General features: G+C 36.5%; 1 protein-coding gene across 1 annotated transcript in view; it reads right to left on the bottom strand.

The window, feature by feature from the left end:
* The window catches only part of fax (failed axon connections), a 49,762-nt gene extending 25,553 nt beyond the window's left edge, over positions 1-24,209 (bottom strand). Inside the window, exon 1 of the mRNA XM_074098617.1 lies at positions 23,693-24,209. Within this exon, the coding sequence (XP_073954718.1) occupies positions 23,693-23,998 (306 nt within the window). The 5' untranslated portion in view covers positions 23,999-24,209. The remainder of the gene's footprint in view (positions 1-23,692) is intronic.
* Between the last annotated feature and the right edge of the window lie 1,560 nt (positions 24,210-25,769).

The raw sequence follows: 25,769 nt of genomic DNA, 5'->3' as shown, positions 1-25,769 counted from the left end.
GTTTTGGCTCATCTTGGAACATCCTAACAGTCGACTGCTGTTTAGAATCTGGATTCATCACATTGCACCACTGATAATGTCATAAACGTGTTTAGAGTCTCCTCGGTTGAATTGCCGCAGTTTTGCGACACCATCTAACGCGAGCCATTTTTTGGTCTGTTGCCGTACGGCATCAATAACCACTAAGACTAGAGCAACCACGTAGAAATTCTAAATACCAGCGTTCCACAGTCCGGATGCATGGTGCTTTATTATTTAAAACCGTAGTCCGCTCTTCCAAGCACTAAAGACGCGTTAAACCCCTTTTGAAGTTTTAAAAAATTTTGCACGTAAATTTTCCTTCGAAATTTCCATTTTCACAACTGACTTGTCAACTTTGAACCTGTACTAAAACGGATCGACCGATCTTGAGTCAATCTTTTGTTTTCGAATTCTAAATTTAAATATACCTACTCAGCGGCACAAAATTTGGCCCACCCTTCATACAAAATTACTGATTCTGCATACATTTAAGGGCCAGATTTTTTGCCGCTCAGTATATGTTAAGATGATACTAGTTTTTTTTTATAATCACGGGATGTTTGCAAACGACAGAACGTAAAAGGCAGCCCTCGTATGCCATGCTAGTCTTTTCTTTGTGGAACAGTTAAACTTGGCCTACTTTATCAGCGAATAATTAAGTCTGTCGTTTTTAATACCGCACCCGCGTGGAGTGTATAGCTGGGAAAGTGCATTCGACATACCGTGTCATGCATTCATAGCTCACTGGTTTATGCTCTGCTGCGGTACTTCGATCTCTTTGCAACACACGACTAAAATAAATCTCGAAACGTGCTTTATTTTTAATTTTTAGGCGTAATAATAGTTAAATGTTTATTGATACTACTAGTAGACGACTAATGATTATAGGTACTCAAATTTGACAATTACTCAAGTTTTTAGCACTTTCTGCAGTTCGGTATCACTGTAGAAGTCACCAAATTTACGGACTAAAATATCCAGTAATTGCTGGTCTAACTTAAATATCGGCTACCTACTTAGTTAGTTACTAATCCAATTTTTTATTTTGCCATACTTTTTAGTTTTAGAACTCTAAAACCGTAGGCTACATTGTTAAACGCACTCGAAATCACAATCATTTCACGTTTACTATTTCTTTCTACTAGGAACAGATTGTGAACTCGGACAATAAGGCCTTAGTTTATTCGGCCGCTTGGCCGATATCTGTAAATATTTGCGAAAAACTGTTACAATGGTAATGGTAATATTTATAAGCGCAATAGAACCCAAAACAATGTTTTTTTTAAATTGTCTGTTTGTCAGTTTGTTTGTTTGTGCGTTTGCTCGCGCTAATCCCAGGAACGGTTTAACCGATGTGGATGTGGTTTTCATTGATGTATTGCAGGCGTTGATTGTAGGTAGTTTTCTTGGATTAACGAATCGGTTCACAAGTAAAAAGATACGTCAATATAAAGAATTTCAAAGAACACTTTTGACACAATTACTGTTAGTTTAACGTTGGCCGGCCTCCCACTAGGTGGACGAACGACATTGCGAGATTTAAAAGTAAAAATAATATAAAGAAGGGAAATAAATACATAACTGGAAACACCGACATAGCTGGGAAAATATGCAAGTGAAAGTGGCAATGGGCGGGCCACATTGCTCGAAGAACAGATAACCGTTGGGTGAGAAAAGTCCACAAGTGGCGACCACGAACCGAGGACGAAGCATTGGCAGCTGCCTCCCATCCAGGTGGACTGACGACATTGTGAAAATTGCGGGAAAGCGGTGGATGCAAGTGGCGAGTTGTCGTTCATTGTGGCGTTCTAAGGGGGAGGGCATTTGTTCACCAGTGGACGTCTTCCGGCTGATGATGATGAAATGCATAACCGCCTCACATTACTATGGTTAAGCATATCCAATAGAGTTCAGCTTAGGTTGGAGGGTGTTAAGGGCGCTGCGCGCCTGGTTCTCTTGGTCCTCTTAAAAGAGATTGTCGGCGAATACAGGGAAAACACAGGACATCTCCATGAAATAGAAGAGACTAGCATCGGTACTCCGATTTTGTGTTCAGATGGTGCTTTATTCAGGCACCGTAAAGGACCTGATTGTCACCACAGCCACGACTGTCTTATTGAAGTAGCATATCAAGAGGTCATTCATCACAAAATATACGCGCACCTGTCTCCGTCCACGCCGGCCACGGCCACGCCACTAAAGTCAACTTAGTTTTAAAAAGTAAGTAGGTACGTCATTTCATTTAGATATAACCCAATTTTACACCATAAAAATTTGAGAAGAAAAACTATACGTAAATCCGTAAATTCCGTAACTCCCCCGGGAACAATTGAGGCCATTATCCTTTAGTATACAGGCATGGAATAACATAATTGACGAGCACATGTGATGAAAAAAAAATATAGAGCTTTGTAATCGGCTATCCTGAACGTTACTTCCGAGGACGAACGCTCTAGCTAGCCGCATTCCACCACCCATATACGTAGTTCAAAACGAGTCATCATACTGGAATAATAAGTGCCACGATGTCCATTCAAGTCAGCGAAATCGATTACATTCTACTGCTGCTGATTGCCATACTAAAATGAATCAATGATTGCAAAAGAAATATCAATGACATATGGTTTTGTACGTGCGAACAAACAAGTGAAAATATTAAACAAACGAGAATTGAGCATGTTTTGTGACTGGGAGTAAAAATGCGATATTGTACTGTAGGAACTAGGCTGTATACCGCTGGCAGGTGGTAAAACTGACCACCTGGCAGGTTAGATTAACCTAGTTTTATATAAAGGGATAGGTTTTTTTATATTGTGTTTCTAGAATATAACTTTAAAACAGATTGACAGCGATATACATGCCGGAGCGCAGATTGCTCCCGATAGCCTAAGCGGCTGGAACCATTTTATACTTGTTTTATTTTGTGTACTTACTTATAATATGTAATTTGCGAATTAGCGAATAAACGTTTCTATTTCTATTTCTATTTTCTATTTATGTAAATCTATTTATAAGTACTACCAAGTTCTAAAATAAAATATAATTAATTAATGATTGAAGATGCTGTTTATTTCATAATAGTTTAAAGTCACGCGCGTTGATCCCCAGTACCTAAGCTCTCACCTAGTTACAGTCCCCACAGTACACTCATTGAGTCCCGTCCCGACTAACCAACGCCCTCTTTTTCGTTGTATGTATGTACAGTCAAGGGCAAAGATATCGACACAGCCAAAGTTACAAAAATATGTATACACGACTTTATGCACTTAACATTAAGGCCGTGTATACATATTTTTGCAACTTTGGCCGTGTCGACATCTTTGCCCTTGACTGTACTTACCTATTATACTACTACTACAAATAGTTTATGGCAGATTTCGCATACCTACTAGAGTATTTTGTAGCAAACCTCTACATCAACTCATCAGTTAGTATTCGAAAATGTTTTTTTTTTATTCCCTATCCCGCGGAAATTTCGAAAAATCCCTTCTTAGTGCATCTTTATGACCCTGAAAAAATATGTCAAGACAGTTTTTTTATCAGCTAGTCAGTATAAAAAAATACACCTATCCGTCTTATTTCCCATCCCGCGTTAATTTCGAGAAATCCCTTCCTTCACCTCCAGAGTCATCCAGTCCTATAGGTGTTAATACTCTTTGATCCAGTCAGTCAGTCAGTCATCCAGTCGTCTAGGCCAATGGAATGCCTCACGCCACGTTCATCTATGTATACACTTTCAACTCTAAATTAATCCTTCTGCAACGTAATTAAAAATCAAGTTTGTCGCTGGGTTTTTCTGTGTGCCATAATATCAAGTCTCAATATCAGCTAGTCAGTATTAAAAAAATCCCTTTTACCTATTCCTTATTCCACGCGAATACGTCTGCCAAATTTCTAACCTCTAGCTCTAGTAGCTTAGCATATGCATGCGTTGTCCGAGTCAGTTAGTATAAAAATCCTTTTTATTCAATACTAGCTTTTACCCGCGGCTTCGCACGCGTAAACTATTCGGTCTGGTAGTTGCAATTGAAATTTTCGGGATTTAACAAAATTCCCCTGGAAATTTCCAAAATTTATATCGTGGTCTTCATTGAGGTTGTGTTGTGAATAACTGTACAAAATTCAAGACTCTAAACCCAGTAATGAAATTACAATTGTTTTCCCAATTCAAATTCAAAATTCAAATTCAAATCATTTATTCAGTAAATAGGCCGCAATGGGCACTTTTACACTTCATTTCTTAAACTACCAGCGCTTTCGGAAAGACCATCATTGCCAAGAAGAATGCGCCGCAAGAAAGTTGTCAGAAAGTCATTTTTTCAAAATAAAATATTTACAAATAAAAAACTTGAAAACTACAGTATACAATTAAAGAAAACATTACAAAATAATAATAATACAGCACTGGGATGTATGGGGTCCCTAAGTTACAAAACTATCCCGTGGGAATATCGGGATAAAATGTAGCGTATGTGTTATTCCAGACGTCCGGCTACCTACATACCAAATTTCATGGCTCTAAGCCCAGTGGTTGTTATTTCGAGATTTTATCCCTAGTTATCCCGTGGGAATATCGGGTCAAAAAGTCACTTAAGTGTTATTCCAGATGTCCAGTTACCTACGTACCAAATTTCATGACTCTAAGCCCAGCGGTTATTATTTCGAGATTTTATCCCTATCCCGTGGGAATATCGGAATAAATAGTAGCCTATGTGTTATTTCAGAGGTTCAGCTACCTACACACTAAATTTCATGGCTCTAAGCCCAGCGGTTGTTATTTAAAGATTTTATCCCTAGGTATCCCGTGGGAATATCGATTCAAAAAGTTGCCTATGTGTTATTTCAGACATCCAACTACCTACATACCAAATTTCATGACTCTAAACCCAGCGGTTGTTATTTCAAGATTTTATCCCTATCCCGTGGGAATATCGGAATAAAAAGTAGCCTATGTGTTATTCCAGAGGTCCAGCTACCTACATACTAAATTTCATGGCTCAAAGCCCAGCGGTTGTTATTTCAAGATTTTATCCCTAGGTATCCCGTGGGAATATCGGGTCAAAAAGTCACCTATGTTTTATTCCAGACGTCCAACTACCTACATACCAAATTTCATGACTCTAAGCCTAGCGGTTGTAATTTCAAGATTTTATCCCTATCCCGTAGGAATATCGGGATAAAAAGTATCCTATGTTTTAATCCAGGTTATAAACTAACTTTTCGCCAAATTTCATCCAAATCCGTCCAGCCGTTTAAGCGTGAAAAAGTAACAAACATACTCACTCACAAACTTTCACATTTATAATATTAGTAGGATTCCGTGGGAATAGTCTCTAATGACAGTAGTTTCGGAGATATAGTATGGAAATATAATTCGAATGGAAATATAAGTCCCTTTTATTTACTATCCCATGGAAATATGAAAAATCCCTTCTCCTGAGGTCCACTAACCTCCATGGTTCAAGAAAAAATCTGTCAAATTTTAATCTCTGGTACCAGTAGTTTCGGCTGGGCAATGATGAATTAGTCAGGAAGTGTTATTTTATAAGTAGGTAACCTATACGAGTAGATACATAGATAGAAGGTTTTTGAGGACTAAATTTCATCCAAAGGTATAACTAAACAAGTTGACATCGAGGTACAGCGGTAAACCGTTTTCAGTGTTATTTGAAGTTATTTGTGGAACAAACAACTATTATCCAATACGAGTGTGTATATTTACTATAGCGTTGTTGTATATAAACATCACGTCATTATTGTTGAAAGTCTACTTACCTAATGGAGAGGTAGGTTCAATTCCGTAATTAGTTTGTCGTGTCAATGTGGTAATTATTGGATTTATAGGCAAAATTGATGAGTGTTTCGGTAGAAAGAGGGCAGCCCTCAGCGGTTCGTCGCGTGACAAAGAGCCAGTCTATCTAATCCTCTAAATAACGACGAAAACGATATACTGATAGCACAGAAGCCAAATGTATCGTGTCTTACGACACTTGGGGTCAGTTTCACCTTTCATTGTTAAATTTTATGTGACAGATATCCGTGACCGTGATGTCGTCTCTGTTCGTTTTGTCCGAATAAACAGAGATGGCATCACATTTATCTATCACGCAAAATTTATCAATGAGTGGTGAAACAGGCCCTTATAGCTGTGCTTCACTTCTACTTCTACAGAGTGTTTTTATTTCGGTTAACTTTATGGAAAGCTTTTTTAGGTCAACTAAATCAGTGTCAACTAAAGTTAATTTCTATGAGCCAGTAGGCAGTATCCTAACTCGTGAGGATTAAAAACAATGAACGTCTCAATTTTATCAGTGACAGTGAAAATATTTTAGTATTTGTCGACAAATGAGTTAGTAGTTTGCGAAAAATTATAGCAAATCGTAACTGTAACTGTCATACCCGTTAGGCCAGTCACAAGCCTACCGATTCTATTCAGCTCTAACTAGAATATAACAGAAAAGAACCGAAACGCGAAGGCTAGAATGCAATACAAAATATACCACTCGTCGCATTCTTAGTGCTTACCGACCCGAGTCGGCAAGAATGCACGGTAAGCAAGCTGTAGTATCGCCGATCACAACGTTCTAGCCGGCCGGCGGGTGTGAAGATAACCCCGGTTCTTACAGAATAGAAAATAATCAGAATAGAATCGGTTGGTCTGTAGCTGGCTTTAAAGAGTGATTGTATATGTGAAGCTCAATTTAATGTTTACTAATTTCGCTGATTGTGTTCGTGGCTAAATACATGATCCACAAATGCATTAACTAGGTACAATTTAAATTTCGTACATGTATACGCTGATTTGCCCTTTGCCCCCTGTCGAAAATGACAGTTTTTATAACTCAGGAATTTAGCGTGCAGAACGGCTGTTTAGAAATTCAAGCAATAGGTAAGTATCGTGAACAGCCCTAACTTGAAAGATCTGTTACATTGACCATCATTTAAATATACAGTGCGGCAAAAAAAGTGGCCCTCAAATGTATGCGGTAATAGGTAATTTTGTATGTAGAGTGGGCCAAATTTTGTGCCGCTGAGTATATTTACTTCATTACTAGCTTTTGCCCGCGACTTCATCCGCGTGTAATAGTAACTTTGGAAAGTATTTAATTTATTTAGGGTACCTATTCTGCCAATAATAATAGCACATAGAAACTTCTACAGTTTACTGAAAATAACCTATTTTAATACATTGCTTTATATCTAAGCTAATTTTGTTTTGTTCTTCCATTCTTTGGTAAAACATAAATATTTTCCTGGTAGCCACATTTTAGCAATACGACGAGTATTCTACCCTGCCAACACAAAAGGACTAATTCTTCATAGTGAGCTCTTGACATCTTACGTCCTTATTGTAAGTTAGGAGGGTAGGATTAAAATTAAGACGACATTCTTATTAAGCATAGCTACAATGTGCGAGGATGTGTTGCGAGGAATGTGTTTTCATTAACCAATAGAAACGCTTCATTTACACATCCTCGCACAGGACATCTCTGGTGGAAACGCTGTTTTATAGTAAATTTGTTTGGAATTTCTTACGAACTTTCATCCCCATATTTTCAAGTATGAAAAATGTCGAAATGTGAAAAGAGCCAGAACAAATGTTTTTTTAGGGTTCCGTACCTCAAAAGGAAAAAAATGGAACCTTTATAGGATCACTTTGCTGTAGGTCCGTCTGTCTGTCTGTCAAGACCCTTTATCCCGTAAACGCGCGGAGTATGTATCGAGTTGAAATTAAAACCCTAAACTCAGGTCCCGGAAGCTGTGAAAAAAATCGAACTTCTAAGTCAACGCAATCAAAAGCTACAGTCATTAAAAAGTAGTTTCCATACAAATCGCCTTAACAGAAAAAGTTATAGAGTACCTACTTCCAGCTGTCCTATAAACTTGGAATTTTGTACAAAGGTAGCTCTTATAGCATTTTTTCCCTTATAGCAAAATAAATAGGAAATATCTGAAAATCATTATTTTTCATGTCTGACTGTCTATTTTAATAAGCCATCTAAAATGACCCCACATTGCGTACATTTTGCTTATGAGCTTAGAATAGGCTCTGCTAACACTGGATATTCATAAATACCTACGTGCGGAACCCTATTGATGCGCGAGTCAGAGTCGAATTTTACAGTTTTTTTTTTAGTTGTTATCCCATACAAAGATTCATCGATTAATCTGTGATAATGACGACGTTCCATATAAATTTTCATCTCCTATTTTATCCCCTGATAAGTGACTTTCATTACAATTTCAAACCAAAAATTTCAATATCTCTTTAATGTTTTTTTTATGAATAAATAGATACTGCAGAGGGCATAAGAGTGAAACAATTGGCATTATACGAGTATTAAATTAGATGAAGTTAATCAAACTTTGAAAACTTTTAAAATATTCATAATAGACCAGCAAAGTTCCAGAACTTGATAACTGAACACTTTGCAGATAAAATAAATGTATTACTTATGTAAATACTAATAAATGTTTTTTTAGGAGAACTCCTTAGCTACATGGAATTACACATCAGTTCATAATGAACTGATTTAGTTGAGTGAGAGACGCGTCATTTTAAATGAGACAAGCTCTGCTTGTGTTGTAAACATAACTAATGCTTAAATACCACATCCGTTGTGATGAAAAGTCAAATGGTCAAATGGTTTAATGTAAATAAATGATAATCCCCCGGGTGAAATACTTAGTTTCTATCTGCCGCTGATGCCGGTAGTGGACTTTCTTCGCATTGAAGTAACCCATGTTCCAGTAACCATAAGAAAGTATGTCAAAGCTGAATTATCCGCTTTTATGTGTTTATGTGCGACGCACGTAGCCGTGTCTACGACTTACGTAGGTAATCTTCGAAAGCAGCAACATCGGGTGAAATAGTTAATAATGAAATGACTGAAAGACCCCTTCATTGAACTAAACCATGTCCTAAATTTAAAATGGTTACAGGCTGTGGTTACAGGGCTGTACAATAAGATTATTTCCACTTTGACACTCGGCAATTCTCGACGTTCATCGAGAGAGATCGGATGATCATTTAAGACTCGAGATACATTGCTGCATACGAGTATTCATAGTCTATAACAGTCATGTAGATCGGCTGCCACGTCATTATTTTTACAGTGGACTTATAAATAACACAGTAGGGGCTTGATTTAATCATAACAGCGCATTACTAAACACACATATATTAAATTAGTACAAGGAATTTAATTCTTTAAAAGCGTTATTTGCAATAAGTATTAATTTTATGATTAATAATGAAGCAATAAACGCTCAATCACTGTCACTGTCTGAATTACAGGCATTTAATTAGAAAACTCCTCTAGCTTCTCTTCTTCAATTAAAAATTCGTCTTCGCATTTAAATAATGGCACGAGTGATGGATGAGTGTCATTTTTCCTCAATACATTCCTTATAGTTGTTTAACAAATTTCTGTTGCATCACTGACTTTTTGGAGTGTCCCTTGAAAATAATTGTTTTCCGATTTTTATACTTAACTTGTTCTTTTTGAATATTTAGAATATTAAAGTTTCTACATATACTCAAGTTGAGGTTTTATTATTAATCAAATTATTAAATAACTAGCGACCCGCCCCGGCTTTGCACGGACAAAATAAATAAATAAACGGCCAAGTGCGAGTCGAACTCCCGCACGAAGGCTTCCGTACCTATACATTAGACATTAGCAAAAATCGTCAAAAAAAGAAGTTTGCCGTACGAGGGCCCCTTAAATACTTATTATCCATCAACCATCCCAGCCTATACGTCCCTCTGCTGGGCACAGGCCTCCTGTCAGAACAAGAGGGCTTGGGCCATAAGTTCCCACGCGGGCCCAGTGCAGATTGGGAACTTCACACGCACGATTGAATTGCTTCGCATGTTTGTGCGCGTTTCCTCACGGTGTTTTCCTTTACCGCAAAGCTCGTGGTAAATTTGAAATATAATTCCTCACATGAATTTCGAAGCGAGCCGGGGTTTGAACCCATAGCCCTCTGCTTGAGAGGCGATAGGTCAATCCACTAGGCCACCACGGCTTCTCTATATTTATTCTATTTTAATTTAATTATTTATTTCTAAGTGAACGAAAATATAAATAATATTTAGCAATTACCTGTTGCCGTAATGAGCACCCTTTAAATATATATTTTATTCTGTTTTTAGTATTTGTTGTTATAGCGGCAACAGAAATATGTACACAAACTACCTATCATCAGTTCAGCGGTGTAAGTGTGAATAGGTAAATGAATGCCTTGTGTATAAAACGCACTTAGCTCTTTTAGCCGTTTTTCGTTCGAAGGAGCTATTGAAGGAGATAAATAAAACAAAATATTGTTCTTAATCCGGTGAAGTACCGCTAATACGAGTATAAGAGGTTAAGCGAACCATGTGACACTTAAGACTATACGATACGAGTAACGAAAGTAGATCGTCCATTTCATTCTACGACACGCCATTAGAACTGATTCTTTCATTGTTTCGTACCTATTCGTAACGTTGTTTTTAGGGTTCCGTACCCAAAGGGTGCCAACGGGAACCTATTATTGAGACTCCGCTGTCTGTCTGTCTGTGTCCGTCCGTCTGTCACAGGGCTCTATCTCTGAAGCCGTAAAAGCTAGACGCTTAAAATTTTCACAGACTATGCATTACTGTGGCCGCTATAACAACAAATACTAAAAATAAAATAAAGTTAAATTTAAAGGGGGTTGTCATACAAGAAACGTGTTTTTTTTCAGCGTTTTTTGGTTGCTAGGCGTTATTAGCCGTTGCTAAGGCGACCGAGTCGCCTAGCAACGGGTAGCTATGTCGTTTGAATATTTACCTTTAAGTTTGCGATTTTAATGATGTTTTATAAAAGCTTCGATAATATAATGTACTGACTGTCAATCGTTTGGTTTATTCGTTTTTGTGCAAAAATTAATAAAGCTATTTATGAACCACAAACCTCAATGAAGCCAACTTTGACAAAGCGCTCGCTTATTCCACACCGTATTAATTACTGTTTACCTATTGGTTTTTACACTAAAAAAATCATACTAAGTATTTAACACTATTAACAAGGTTTATAAATACAGATTAAAATTTATTCACATTAGTCGAGCTTCTTATTATTTAATTACACAATATACGAATTCCGCCGAATTTACCGCGAATGAACTGTGCTGACAGACAGCAATTTTTTTTTGAGCTGCGCGCGGCGTCCTCTGGCAATGGTTTCAGAAGCAAACAGCCAGAACCAAGGAGGCTGAGAATTCAAATTGTTTTTTATTCGAAATACTTGCACAAGTGCTTACATTTCGGCGATAGTTTTAGAAGCTTTTCTGTAGCTTGCCCGTTTTTTTTATTTATTTATTTATTCTTTGGGTCAAATCTTGGAAGCTAAGTTTGACCCACTTCCATTAGTCCGATCACAGTCCCGATCGACTTGAAATTTGGCATACTTATGTAAATTTGGTGACAATACAATAGTCTGGTAGTGACATCTTGGTGGTCCTGCCAGGATCGTCTCAGCAGGAGGGAACTCCTCAATAGTTAATAGTACCTACCGACTTGAAATTTGGTACAGATATGTAGTTTAGATGACAATTCAAGTACAGTCAACAAAAAGTACATTCGGCAAAAAAAGCTTGTATTAAAAATGAGTTTTTTAACAAAAACTTATTACAAGCATTATATTTATTTGCAAGTGTAATGTAAAATGTAACTATGTTTGCTCGGGTGGAATCTTTCAACTCAAATTTGAAGTGGATATCTTCAACCGATTGAGCTGAAATTTTACACGCATGTATAAATCCGATGACAATGCAATAGTATTATAACATGGAGTTGATCTGATAATAAAGCTAGCGGGTGACCATAGGAACTCTGTGATAAACGACACGACCACATCGAGTTTGGACTCGTTTGTCGTCTTGACGAGTACTTTGGTAACCAGGGGCATACAGTACAGTCAGCAAAAATATGTTATATTGGAAGAATTTTAAGGAAAACTTTTACTGAACTGTTTACGGAAGCCTTCATGTACGAGTGCGACTCGCACTTGACCATTTTTTTTACTACAGATCCGACTATTTTACTAAATTGAACCACGTTCACTACTTTTAGCCTCGTGTCAGAATTGGCTTCTACTTTAATTTCGTTAAATACTTAGTTCGTAGCGGTAGAGAAAAAATGTCCCCTCATTGGTCTAAGGCTCCGGCACTGAGGTCAACGACCCAATTCCAGTGGGCGACGGCTTAATAGAGGCACGCAATCATTAATCTCTAAGATAGCAGTTACAGAGTAATTTTACTTGCCTCACTGGATATGTATGTAATTTAAACCGTTTCTATTAACAACGCAGTACAGATTGCGTGTAGGTAGGTGCCTATTTGTTTCCTCATGATGCTCGTATTGTTCGATGGCGTAAACCATTATATGAAAAAATAGACATGAGTTAATTAAATAATATGATGTTCTACAACTGAACGCACGTCGCAGTAAGTGGTTTAGGGATGAGTCAGTGGGTTTCCTTCTTCTGTAATTTTACCGTATTTATTATTCAGCCTTCGGCTAAGTAATTTTCCCAAACATTCAGCAATTTTTAATATTATAATTATGATTTACTAGCTGTTGCCCACGACTCCGTCCGCGTAGTATTCGTTTATCGCTATCCCGCGAGAACTATGCAATTTTCCGGGATAAAAACTATCCTATGTCCTTCCTCGGGACTCAAACTATCTGTATACCGAATTTCATGTAAATCGGTTCAGGCGGTTTATGTAGACGTGATAACAAACATTCAAACATCTTCACAAACTTTCACATTTATAATATTAGTAGGATTAACACCTAAAATAAATAAACTACCATTAAACGCTCCAGATCAAAACACTTCAGACTTCTAAACATAAGTGAACTAACGAAATTGTCGACGTAACAATTCAATTTGAATTTGTAAATATATTTTCTTACATTCCAACTACAAAATTGATTCCCGTGCAGGTTTATAGCCTTCATTTTCATTTTGATGTTCGAGAGGTTCGCCCGTATGGACGGAAACAAGGTCAGCTAGATATATGTCTTATTTATCTTACTTTTCACATGGCGTACCTATCTTACACATCGATCAATTTGAGCTAACTTGAGTTATTGTTCTCACTTTTTTATTTCTCAGAATTACACTGATATCAACTTGTTACATTAAGTTACAACCTAACTTATGTCAGTTTTTAAAAGTAAAGTACAAAAGAGTGTTTTTTTAATATAAAATGAGGGTCATTATTTGATGGGGGTACCGCATTGATATCATTAGTTTTATTGTAGCAATGGGACAAGGTTAACACGAAAGGGCAATGGCCCCGGGCGGATGCCGCACGTCCTACACCCTCCCTCTGGAGCGAGCTACATAAACATATTGAAGTGCCTACAGCTACACCGAAGTCGCCGATCGTCCCGAACATATGCCAGTTCTGTTGTACCAGAACGGTGATGTTACCTAAATTTAATTACAGATCACGTTTTAGGATTTACAAATCAATACTTCTCTTTATTTTGACTTTTTTGCAGCATGAACGAAGTGAATCACAACAAAAATCCGTTGGTATCTGACTGGTTCTTAGTGTTGTTGTGTTATTTTTGATTTCCGTTAACTCTTTAAGAGAACATTCAACAGGTCAAACGAAGTTAATTTCTCGAATACATTAGTGGCCTAACTGTTACTGTTTAAAATGCGCAGTTAAACAGTGGAGAGGTTCCTAATTAATGAGGTTTTTACAAGCTTTTATTTAGTTTCACTTGTTTATTTATTTGTTTGTTTGGGTCAAATCTTGGAAGCTAAATTTGACCCACTTCCATTAGTCCGCTCACAGTCCGATCGACTTGAAATTTGACATACTTATGTAAATTTGGTGACAATACAATAATCTGGTAGTGAAAGCTTGGTGGTCCAGCCAGGATCGTCTCCGCAGGAGGGAACTCCTCAATGGTTAATTGTACCGACTTGAAATTTGGTACGGTTATGTAGTTTAGATGACAATGCAAGTACAGTCAACAAAAAGTAAAATCAGCAAAAAAAGCTTGTATTAAAAATGAAATTTTTAACAAAAACTTATTTACCCTCTGTTTCACCTTTCATTGATTAAATTTATTTGACAGATATGTGATGCCGTCTCTGTTTCATTTGTTCGAATAGACGAAGACGGCATCACATTTATCCATCAGTTAAAATTAATCAATGAGTGGTGAAATAGCCCCTTAATGTCCGTAACTAAAGCGTTTGTAATTCAAACATATTTAGCAAACAAAAGAAGGTTAGAAACCGGCCAAGAGCGTGCCAGACACGGCCAAAATAGGGTTCCGTAGCCATTACGAAAAAATGAAGTAATATTTTTCTAAGGATTTCGTATTTTGTACGGAATATTCCAAGTTTAGGTATATTTTATACCTTAGGCTGCTATTTACTCCTAAACTACTAATAATTCTCAAGAAAACTTAACCGTTATAGTTTTCGTTGTAAGTTTGATATACTTACTACCGTCCTGAATTTTTTCAAATTTTTCTACCCACCGGTTTGGATTTTAAAGGGGGGGGAACGCCCGATTTCAATGAAAATTTGCACTTTAAAAATGAATATTTTGCAAACAAATCACTGAATCGAGAAATCGTCTTAGCAATCCCCTAATGATTTTAAAAGACCTATCCAACGATACCCCACACTATGAGGTTAGATAAGAAAAAAAATCACCCCCACTTTACGTATATGGGAGGTAATCTAAAAAAAATATATTTTGATTTTTTTATTGTACCATCTTGTTTACACATATATTCGTCCAAAATAACAGCGTTCTAGCATTGATAGTCCCTGATAAAAGCTGCGGACGGACAGACAGACATGACAAAACTATAAGGGTTCCGTTTTTGCCATTTCGGCTACGGAATCCTAAAAAGCGTGTTTTCAGCATGTCTCTTATATGTATAAGTCTGTTAATTTTATAATTGGATCTTTAACAATGATCATAAAGTTATTAAGGGGCTGTTTTACCACCCATTGATTAATTTTATTTGTCTGATAAAATAATATGACACCGTCTCCGTCTATTCGAACAAAACAAATAGAGACGGCATCACATTTATTCGTCAAATAAATTTAATCAATGGTTGAAGTGCAAGTCGGACTCGCCCACCGAGGGTTCCGTACAAATTTGTATGTAAATAGATCGTTGATTTGCTTTTCCCCTAAAATATAAAATACTAGCGACTCGACTTCGCATGGAAAAAAAACCGGCCAAGTGCGAGTCGGACTCCCACACGAAGGGTTCCGTATCTATACAGGACAAAGGTATGGATAACATGGTCTGATTTTAGTCGGCATTTCAGTTTTTTAAATGTAAAAAAGTAGCTGTAGTCACATAATTACAATAGTTGGACATATGGTATCGGGAAGTTTTTAGTACATATTGATATATTCGTTAACATTTTTTTGTTCTATCATCAATACTTTTCTAAGCGCATGCGATGAAAGATGTTTTATTACGGAACCCTAATTTTATCTGGTAATAAAACTTGGCACTTTGAAGTAATTTAGCATTCTAATAATGAAAGAATTTTCAAAACCGGTCTAGTAGTTTTTGAGTTAATTCGTAACAAACATCCAAAAATACAAAAATACAAATCTTTCCTTTTTATAATATTCGTATAGAATGAATAAGAATAAGAATAGTTTATTTGTCAAACATAGGTACAGATGTAGAGATGATAAAATAAAAAATATAGAACCCTGTATGTTTTGCCACATGGCGTACAAAATTTCAGTTTTTTTTTTATAATTGCAGCTATTTAAATATACATATCAGTCAAAGAAAGAAAAAAAAACATTAAAAAAAACAATATAAATATGTCATATAAAAAATAATAATCAAAACACTAAAAAAACAAATTAAACAGTCCATCAAAATTCAAAATCATAACATTAAAACAATATTAATAATTATAAATTGTCATCACTTAAAAATTCATTGACGCTATAATAACATTTATTTAGGAGTAACCATGACGTTTTTTTTAAATTGCGCCAAATTCAGTTCTTTAAAAGAATCTGGAATTTTATTAAATATTTGAGGCGCCATCCCTAAGACACTTTTCCGCACCGACGCTGTATTGCAAGTTTTCCTCCGCAATGTATGGTGATATTGAGAGCGAACAGGGAGTCGGCGTGTCTCTGTCAGTTTATTGAACAGGCTAGGATGAGAATGGACAAAGATAGCTACCTCCAAAATGTAAAGCTCCAAAATGAACACAATGGAAAAAGAAAAATAAATACTTAAACGAAAACACTAGGGGCCTCGTGCACCGTAGTCCACGCGTGTACCACTTTGCTTGCTACCTTGATCTACGCAGTTCCGAAATAAAACATCGCTTTCGAGTGACATAAGTTTGTATAAAAAAATATTTTTTTGTGATGTTAGCGATTGCGTTTACTTGTACTGTAAGACCTTCCTTCTTGCCAAATTTCATGATTCTAGGTCTACTGGAAGTACCTATAGGTTTTGAATCCACTGCGAAATGTATGAAAAATAAGACTCAAATGGCCGTATCTTTTGATTGCGTTAATGTAGAAGCTTTATTTTTTTACAGCTTCAAGGGGCATGAGGTGTTAATTTCAACTTGATACCTCCACGCGTTCCCTAGAAAAAGGTCTTGACAGACAGACGGACAACAAAGTAATCCTATAAGGGTTCCGTTTTTCCCTATTTAAGTACGAAACCCTAAAAACAAAAAATAAATTTTTATTTGGTCATTTAGTTAATTACCAGATAGTTTCTATCAATGAACTGAGCCGTCTGCCGAAGTTAACTGAAATGAAGAAAAACACGGTGTATATATTTTGAGTTAACCCACTGTTGATCTGGGAGTACGATATGCGAAACAATAAGTCCGCTCACAGGCGCAACCAACTTCATTATCAATACGCACGCATTCATTAGTCATTTGTACTTGCGGCCACAGCCAGCTTTAAAAGCAAACATGGCAGGAATTCTATATCCTCGGAGACAACGCAGTGTTATATTAGTACTTATTAGTCATGCTAGGTACGTGCTGGCTGCTTGTGCAAACTATGCAGTTATGCACACGTTTGATCAATTAATGTAGGCACAGTATGTCTTCGCCGTTTAAAGACTGGTGTAAATAATAACTTGACTTATTTACGATGAGGTGGCAACCCTAAGTAACTAAATACTATCTATTTCCTAGCTGTCTCGATACATTCCTTAATTACTTAAATATCCTGCTGATAATTTACTGTGGGTAATTTTATTTATGGCTCGAGTATGGATGATTGTGTAAATAAAGTTATTTGTCACGTTTCATGCGGTTGCTCAAGCGTCAATACGGGATATAAAAAAAAGAACATGATTTTACGGAATTTCGTATTTTATAAAAAGAACTTTCATGATAATAAACCAGTTTTTGTTGTTGTTTTTATACAAGTTAAACGCGACCATGGTTTAACAGTTATTAGGGTTCCGCACCTCAGTTGGCAAAAACCTAGCAAAAACGGAACCCTTATACGATAACTTATAGTTTCGCCATGTCTGTCCGTCTGTCTGTCTGTCTGTCTATTCGCGGCTAAGCTCAGGACCGCTGTAATTTGGCATGAATATGGTCACGCCGACAGTGGCAAAAAAAAATTAAGGTAAGTACTCGTACCTACCTCCAATAGACGTAAAGTGCGGGTGATATTTTTTTCTCGACTAACCTTATAGCACAGGGCGGCCACGCCGTACAAAATACGCGTTCTTGAATCTACATAGGCATGACGACGTCTGTACACGCGTCAGTCATATGTAGGTACGGCTTAGATATGTGCAAATAAATGTACCTATTTCGAGGGTATTCTGGCAAAACAGAATAAGTGCAATTTTTTTTAAAGTTACATACATAGGCATACTCAATGTTTTCTGCTTTATTTATCTAGAAAAACCGTATAAAAAATAAATATTGTGCACTTATCCGGTTCTGCCAGAAGCCAGAATATCCTCCATTTATTTAAACCTACTTAAAATCTGTCTGTCTGCGTATTTTAAGCATTATTATTTTCAATTACAATAGATATACGTCTGCAAACTTAAAAGAACCATTCGGTACGTACGATCATGTATTAATCGCGTTAATTTCAGAAATCACTATTTATTTAGAAAAAGGAAGGGTAGGGTACCGTTACGATTTCGCAAAATTATTGCTCCCGAACTTAGTGCGGTGCAGCCGACATACATCGCGTCGCGCACCCGACTGCTTTCCTGCGGTTTTCCTGCAATCTGCGCTTGAGGGGTGGGGTAACTCGAACCGGTGCGGGGCGGAGCGTGGCCATTCTGTACGTTAGTACTATTATATATTCTGTGCTTATAGTGTGGGGTATCGTTGGATAGGTCTTTTAAAGCCATTGGGGGGTTTCCCAAGACGATTTTTCGATTGAGTGATCTGTTTGCGAAATATTCATTAAAGTGCAAATTTTCATTAAAATCAAGCTCACCCCCCCCCCTCCCCCCGCTTCTTAAATCCAAGCTATAGGGTGGAAAATAAAAAAAACAGGATAGTAAGTATATCAAATTTACAAGGAAAATTATAATGGCGAATATTGTTTAAGGATTATTAGTAGTTTAAGAGTAAATAGCAGCCTAAGGTATAAAATATACCTAAACTTAGAAGATGCCGCAAAATACGAAATCCTTCGAAAAATATTACTTGATTTTTTCGTAATGGCACAGAATATATAATGGCCACGCTCCGCCCCGCACCGATTCGAGGTGCGCAACGCGATGTATGTCGGCCGCACGGCACTAAGTTCGGGAGCAATAATTATGCGAAATGGTAACGATACCCTAATTACTTACGTTTATAAATAAATAATGATTTCTGAAATTATCGCGATAAATACATGAAATAACTACCTACCAAATAATTTGTTTAAGTTTGTAGTCGTACATCTATTGTAATTAAAAAAAAACAATAATGCTTAAATAAACAGACAGACACATTTTAAGTAGGTTTAAAATAAATAACATTTATTTGCACATATCTAAGCCATATATAAGTACCTTTAAATGTCATTGGTAGTACTTATAACTTGCAGTTACTAGGGTTTTGCGATAGTCAGCCCTGTGTGTCTTACGCACACATTGACACGTGTACAGACGTCGTCGTGCATATGTAGATTCAAGAACGCGTATTTTGTACGTCGTGGCCGCCGTGTGGTAATGGCTACGGAACCCTATAGACCATAAAGTGCTCCTATAAGGGTTCCGTTTTTGCCAACTGAGGTACAGAACCCTAAAAAATTACTTATCCATTTCTTTTCTTACTTTTTTTTTATTAATGGCGGTGAGTTTATGCAGTCTGCGACGCTTTTTTACCGGCCACTTGTTATTATTCGTATTCGTAGCACGCATTCCTATCTAATACACCTAATACGTGCTCGTCCGGGAAATCGCCAGCTTACTACCGGTGTACTTTCACGCAATAATTTCTAAAACGTCGGAACGTATACTTAACTAACACCAACCAAAAAGATGTCTAAGGTGAAAATGTTTGCACGCTCGAGAACACAAACATAATTTGTTTGGTCCTTCGGTTTTAAGCGTTATCAGTTGAGAAAGGTGCCTACGTATACTAATATTTACTCGTAATATTGCGCCATGACATCTATTTGCAGTATCTAAGACGTGATATGAATATATTAAAGCCATTGCGCTGGTCTTCATGACGTGAATATTTATTCATTTCAGCATCTTCTGTTTGTGCATTAAAAAAAATAATTATGGTCTAAGATCCAAACTTAACAAAAAGATCTTCACCGGTTTGATAATAGAATGAAACTTATTTTATAATAATTTTAGTATGTTAGAAAATATATTAGAAATGGGATTGCTAAAAAAAAACCTGGACAGGCTATTTTTAACTATTTAAAAATATATATTTTTAATTAATTGTTGCAACATATCGAGATAGTATCAAAATTGTATACTGACTTAAAGTATAAAACCTTTAGAATGTGCAGACGTTGGGTTTGCTGTTGTTTACCTGGACGAACTACTGGGTTGCCACTTGCCAGGTATAAACAGGTATGTCGTCGATGCCAGTTACTTTCACTTGATTCGATAATAGAACAAATTTAATATCAACGAAAGCGCTGTTTCTGGGTTGTCTGCAAAAAATTCGGTCGTAATGGGGTTTTGCGAATTATAAAGATTGAAAGGCCATGTCGGGCTTCCATAGTAAGTCGGAAAACTCCCATTAGGACCGAATTTTTCGTATCGATACTATCGATAGTTTTCGTATTTCTGTTCAATACTATCGATAGTTTTGCATTATTAGACAGCAATAATATCGATACTATCGATAGTATTGCACGAAAAGAGATATCGATACTATTGATCGATATTGCCTATTGATAGTACGGCCTTTTTCCGATTAAAACTATCGATTGCAAACTAGGTATCTATTTTTCGGCAACACTAGCTCCGATAATTGTGACGGCGTGTGAGGGGCGACGGAAGTTTAAAAAAAAATTCTTTGTTCCTTGAAATTAGTGTCCAGCTTATACCTATCTGCGGTTTGAAACATTATTTAATTTACGGCTTTTGTGTCCTTACCGTTCCTACCTACATCATTTTCTTTTTCAACATTAGAATGAAGATAAAGATTAGGATAGAGCTCAAATGTGGTTTTCGTTAGCAAAATATGCCGACCGTATTCTGACTCTTGATAATGTGTTAACATGATCCGGCACTACAACATGACTGATGTTGACAATCGCTACAATTCTACGAACAGGGTTGCACAGGCTATATCAATATAATAAACGTAAAAATAAACGTAGCGTAAACGTAGCGCAGTTACTCGTACGTACCTACCTATCAATGATGGTAACGTTCATACCTTCGTGTGATATTTTGTTTATTATACGTTAAATTCATAGTGTGTATCGTATCCAAACACGGGACATAGTTACCTATTATTGAATAAAATTTTTAGGGGCACTTCATTGTGTGTCTGTAGAAATGCACTTTTAATGCAGTACTAATAGTTATTTTTTGTTACGCGTAGCGTAGGTATATTGTTGGATAATAACCGGACAATTATTATCCGATAATTAAGTGGAAGTGTCGGGGGATACCTTTGCTCAGCAGTGGGACAGAATGGGCTAGTAATAATTATTATTATCAAATAATTACCCGATAATTTTCGGTACGGTTTCGATCAAAACTAGCAGTAAATATATTAATTATCTTGATAAATTCAAACTCTGCCCCCCATGGATACTACTAAGACATTTTAATGTAATGTATGTATGTTTGTTACTCCATCTATACCATCACTCAGAATGACTCAATGGATTTGGATGATGTTTGGCAAACAGATGAAGATGATCCTACCTTTGTTTTGAAAATTGCAGAATTTTCGCAGAAGGCTATTAACAAGTGGAATCTAGGCAATTTTCCGAGAAATAAATAATTATCCTCTATTCAACTAACACCCTGCACCCCAACCACATCCTATATTATATTACTTGTTTACTGAAGATGTAGATCTTTTACGATAAGAAAAAATGTCCTTTACACTAATAATGGTAGGGGGTCTACTTCAGACTACATAACGCAAATTACAATGAAATGAAAACAAGATATAATAATGGAGTACCTAATAGATGTTGTGATGGTTTTATGACTAACAGTTACTGCTTAAAAAAAAGTTTAAAAGTATTAAAAACCAAGTCAAAATAATTTACTCTCTTTCTTACGCTAAAAAAATGCAGTAGAGGCACAGCCAATTTTAAATATTATATTGATTTTTCTACCTGTGACTGTAAGTTACAGAGGATTTTACCACATGATCAGGAAAGCATCTACCTCTACTACACTACACCCACTTGCATACACAATTACACACACTGGCAATATGGTAAGAATTTGGTACAAATTAAGCTATAAGGTTTTATCAATATGGTAGAAAAAAAAAATTTTAGAGCCACAATAAAGCCTTCAAAGATTTCAACTTTCACTTTCACTTCTTTAAGTGGTAATAATTGCAGGTATTTATCTGAAATTGTTCACTGCTTCAGTGGTTAGGTATTGTGGCACTCTTTTTATGACAAAGAAAATTCAGTAGGGGCATGAGCCCAATTTCCAAATGATAAATTAAAATTATTTAATTTGGAAATTAAATCTATTTAATTTTATTATTATGATTGTGGATGAAGCTGTTAAATAACACTACTTATATTTATTGAAGTATTTTTCTCTTTACTGCTCATGGTAATTTAAAAACAACTGTAGAGAGAGAAAAGCACAAAAGCGAATTTATCCTCAAAACTGGCCAGGTGCGAGTCAAACTCATGCACAAAGGGTTCCGTACCATTATCTATACAACAATGTTGTAGAGGAGCCCCCCATTTTTTTTTAAGTGAATATTTAACTAAATATTCTGTGAATATGTTGTGTCTACCTGTTGCCGTTATTAATTTATTAAATATTATAGCTTACTCTCCCCGATTAAATCTAGATTTCTGCAAAGTTCCTGCATAATGCCAAGGAAGTTTTAAGCACCAACTACCTAACTCTTTATTATTTAAGTAGGTACACATTAGGTACTTAGAAATAAGAATGCCTCATAATATTTTTATTACTCTCACTAGTAAATGCATAGGAAGAGCTGTTTTCTTGATATAAAGCTAATGTGGTTGGACTGTAGCAAAGGAGGCACGGACATTTTTTTTTTACCAAAATGAAGTCATAATGACACATATTTTAAATGATGTTGAACCAAATTAAGCCGTTAATCTTAGCTATTGTTTGATCATTCGACTTATCAAATGCTCATTTTCTTCTTGATGATTCACCCAAACCCGTTATCCAGTGTACTTTTGCAGCCGAATCCGATTAAAAGACTCAAGAGAGCTGATGTGTACATCTCCTATCTCATCTGTAGTTGGTCACAGAGAAAAGTGCCCCTGTTAAAAAATGCTCATTTTAACTTACTCTAATTATAACAATCATTTAAAATAGGGCTCATACTAACATAAAAAAAAAATGTTTCAAATTTTGTCCTCGCTCCATAGTAATTTTGCTTGGAAATTTTCTTTTCGCTTTTTTTCGAAAATACGGCTATTTATTTTTTGATTCCTATGTTTTGACGCGTTTTAAGCAATAAAAAAAAATTGTATGGTGGGGACCTTTGGTATAGTCTGACCGCTATTGTAGAATGGGTAACAGCTAAGATGTTTTTTTTTAAGAACTGTATTTAGGTATAATATGCCCAGTCTTAGGCACAAAAAATGACATGTAACAAAAAAAATACATGAGCTACCTAATTTTTTTACTAAGTACATGAAACATTCGCAAAAGACGCAAAATTCGCAGTTGCTTTAAATATTCTGAAGTTTTAAATTATAGTCATTCTAATGCTCAGCACGCAAACCCATAGTATAATGTTGTGTCCTTGTAAACCAATGAGAAAATAAGCTATCAGGTTTAAATTCGTACACCAACAGACATTATTACAACAAAAACAAAACTAATTTAACCTTGTTCGAATTTTGAACATGCCACACGCCATTAGCAGGTCCCATGGCTCATCAGATACGAAGCTAATAATAACAAAAGAAATAGTTACACACAATTATTACAATCTAGCACTTACCTCATACTTGACACCAGCCAAACGCAGCCATGTTTCTACCTTCAAGCAGTAAGGGGATGTAGACGGCAACAAAGGAGTTCGCGAAAACTGATACAAATAAACGATATCCTTTTCAAAGTTAGCTTTGTGAGCAGTCGGCTTCGGCGGGGTGGGTTCGGTTTTTTTCTCTTCTGTCTTTTCTTCGGCTTTCTCGGTCACAGCCGGCGCATCTTCTTTAGTTGGACCATTATCCACAGCGGCCTCTTCTTTAGTATCTTTTTCCTTTTCCGTTATAACTGGAGCATTATTCGTTACTTCTGTGGCCATTTTGATCAAAAACTAACAGTCTTCCTCAAAAAAACTAATATTTTCACGCACTGAAATCACACGAGCCCGACCTGAGAGACAGCGCCGCTAATAATAATAAGTTTAGTTCACAACCGCTTTACTAGGGTGCGTTGCAAACGCAGCTTTAACAAAACTAGCCTGCCTGCCGCCTACCAGCCTGGTAATGCTGCCGAGCCGATCTGCCGCGCCGCGCCGCATATGATTTAATCAACTGAGCGACTGGTTGCTTAGCAACGCTACAAAATGGCGGTCTAACTGTGTTCAATCAGCCTGCAGGCGTGCGCATTGGAGTGCGCATAGTGCGCAATGGATTTACCAGGAATAAAAAAACTTAAAATTCGATTATAAGCTCTTAAAAAAAATGCTATTATACTGCTGTGTATTATAATATTAAAAAATGCTATTTAGTTATTAAAAATTATGGAAAGAATCTGATAAAAAATAAATAGGATTCGTGACCGAATAGGTGTGTCTCTTAGATGAATGATTGGTCTCGCGCGCTCGCTCGACTAGATACCGCCGGCGGTCTTGTGAAATGCGGCAACAAATAGTACGCCGAAATCGGCGTACTTGGCTCAGTCGCGTTGCAGACTGTGCGTGAGGTGCGTGTTCCGAATGTTTTGATAAATTTTGGTCATAAACCAAATTATAATGCCAGTTTGCGCAGTGAAACTCGTCGTCGTTGTCGAGCGAGCGCGCGAGACCAATCATTCATCTAAGGTGTGTCTCTTCCATCATAGTCGCTCAACTTTAAAAGCGCGAAACTTAAATTGTCAAGCACTCGATAATCAGCGAAGCGGTAAACAATAAAATAACAGAATACACATACATCAGGTCCAGTAGACCGTTGTAGTTTTTTTTGTTGTGTTTTTAGTGTTAGAGGTACGCCAAAAAAAGTTGCACATCACCATGTGATAGCATGAAAATCGGAACGATTGATCTTTAAGGCCATAAGAATCAATTTGACCCGTAGCACGAAAAAAAAACCGGCCAAGAGCATGTCGGACACGCCCAAAATAGGGTTCCGTAGCCATTACGATAAATTAAGTAAGTAATATTTTTCTAAGGACTTCGTATTTTATACGGAATCTTCCAAGTTTAGGTATATTTTACTATACTTATTATTATTCTGTGCCTTAGGCTGCTATTTACTCATAAACTACTAATAATTCTCAAGCAAACTTAGCCGTTATAGTTTTCCTTGAAAGTTTGATATACTTACTACCATCCTGATTTTTTTCAGTTTTCCACCCACCGGTTTAGATTTTAGAGGGGGAGACGCTCGATTTTAATGAAAATTTGCACTTTAAAGTTGAATATTTCGCAAAAAAATCACTGAATCGAAAAATCGTTTTAGCAACCCCCTAATGGTTTTAAAATACCTATCCAACGATACCCCACAATATAGGGTTGGATGAGAAAAAAAAATCACCCCCATTTTAGCTCCATGCCATCAATTAACTAGTTTTTGAGCGTATGTTCATTACTTTATTTTCTAAAAATAAAAACAGCTGCTTGTGCGCCATTTAACGGTAGTGAGGTGATGTCGCAAGGATTTTACTAAAGCTTTGCTTAGTTTGAGACTAGGTTAATTGGTGTCAAGTGTCCCATGATATTTATTTATTACTTTATTTATGTCATAAAGTGACCCAGTTAGAGATAGATTCCGCCCCTATCCAATATTATTCGAAACTTTCATTTCAAACCAGGGTTTTTGGATGTAAATACTTAATTATTTTGAATATTAGAT

Source organism: Choristoneura fumiferana, chromosome Z, assembly GCF_025370935.1.
Source record: "Choristoneura fumiferana chromosome Z, NRCan_CFum_1, whole genome shotgun sequence".
In the NCBI taxonomy this organism is placed as follows: domain Eukaryota; kingdom Metazoa; phylum Arthropoda; class Insecta; order Lepidoptera; family Tortricidae; genus Choristoneura; species Choristoneura fumiferana.
This window is presented reverse-complemented; position numbering and strand designations above follow the sequence as displayed.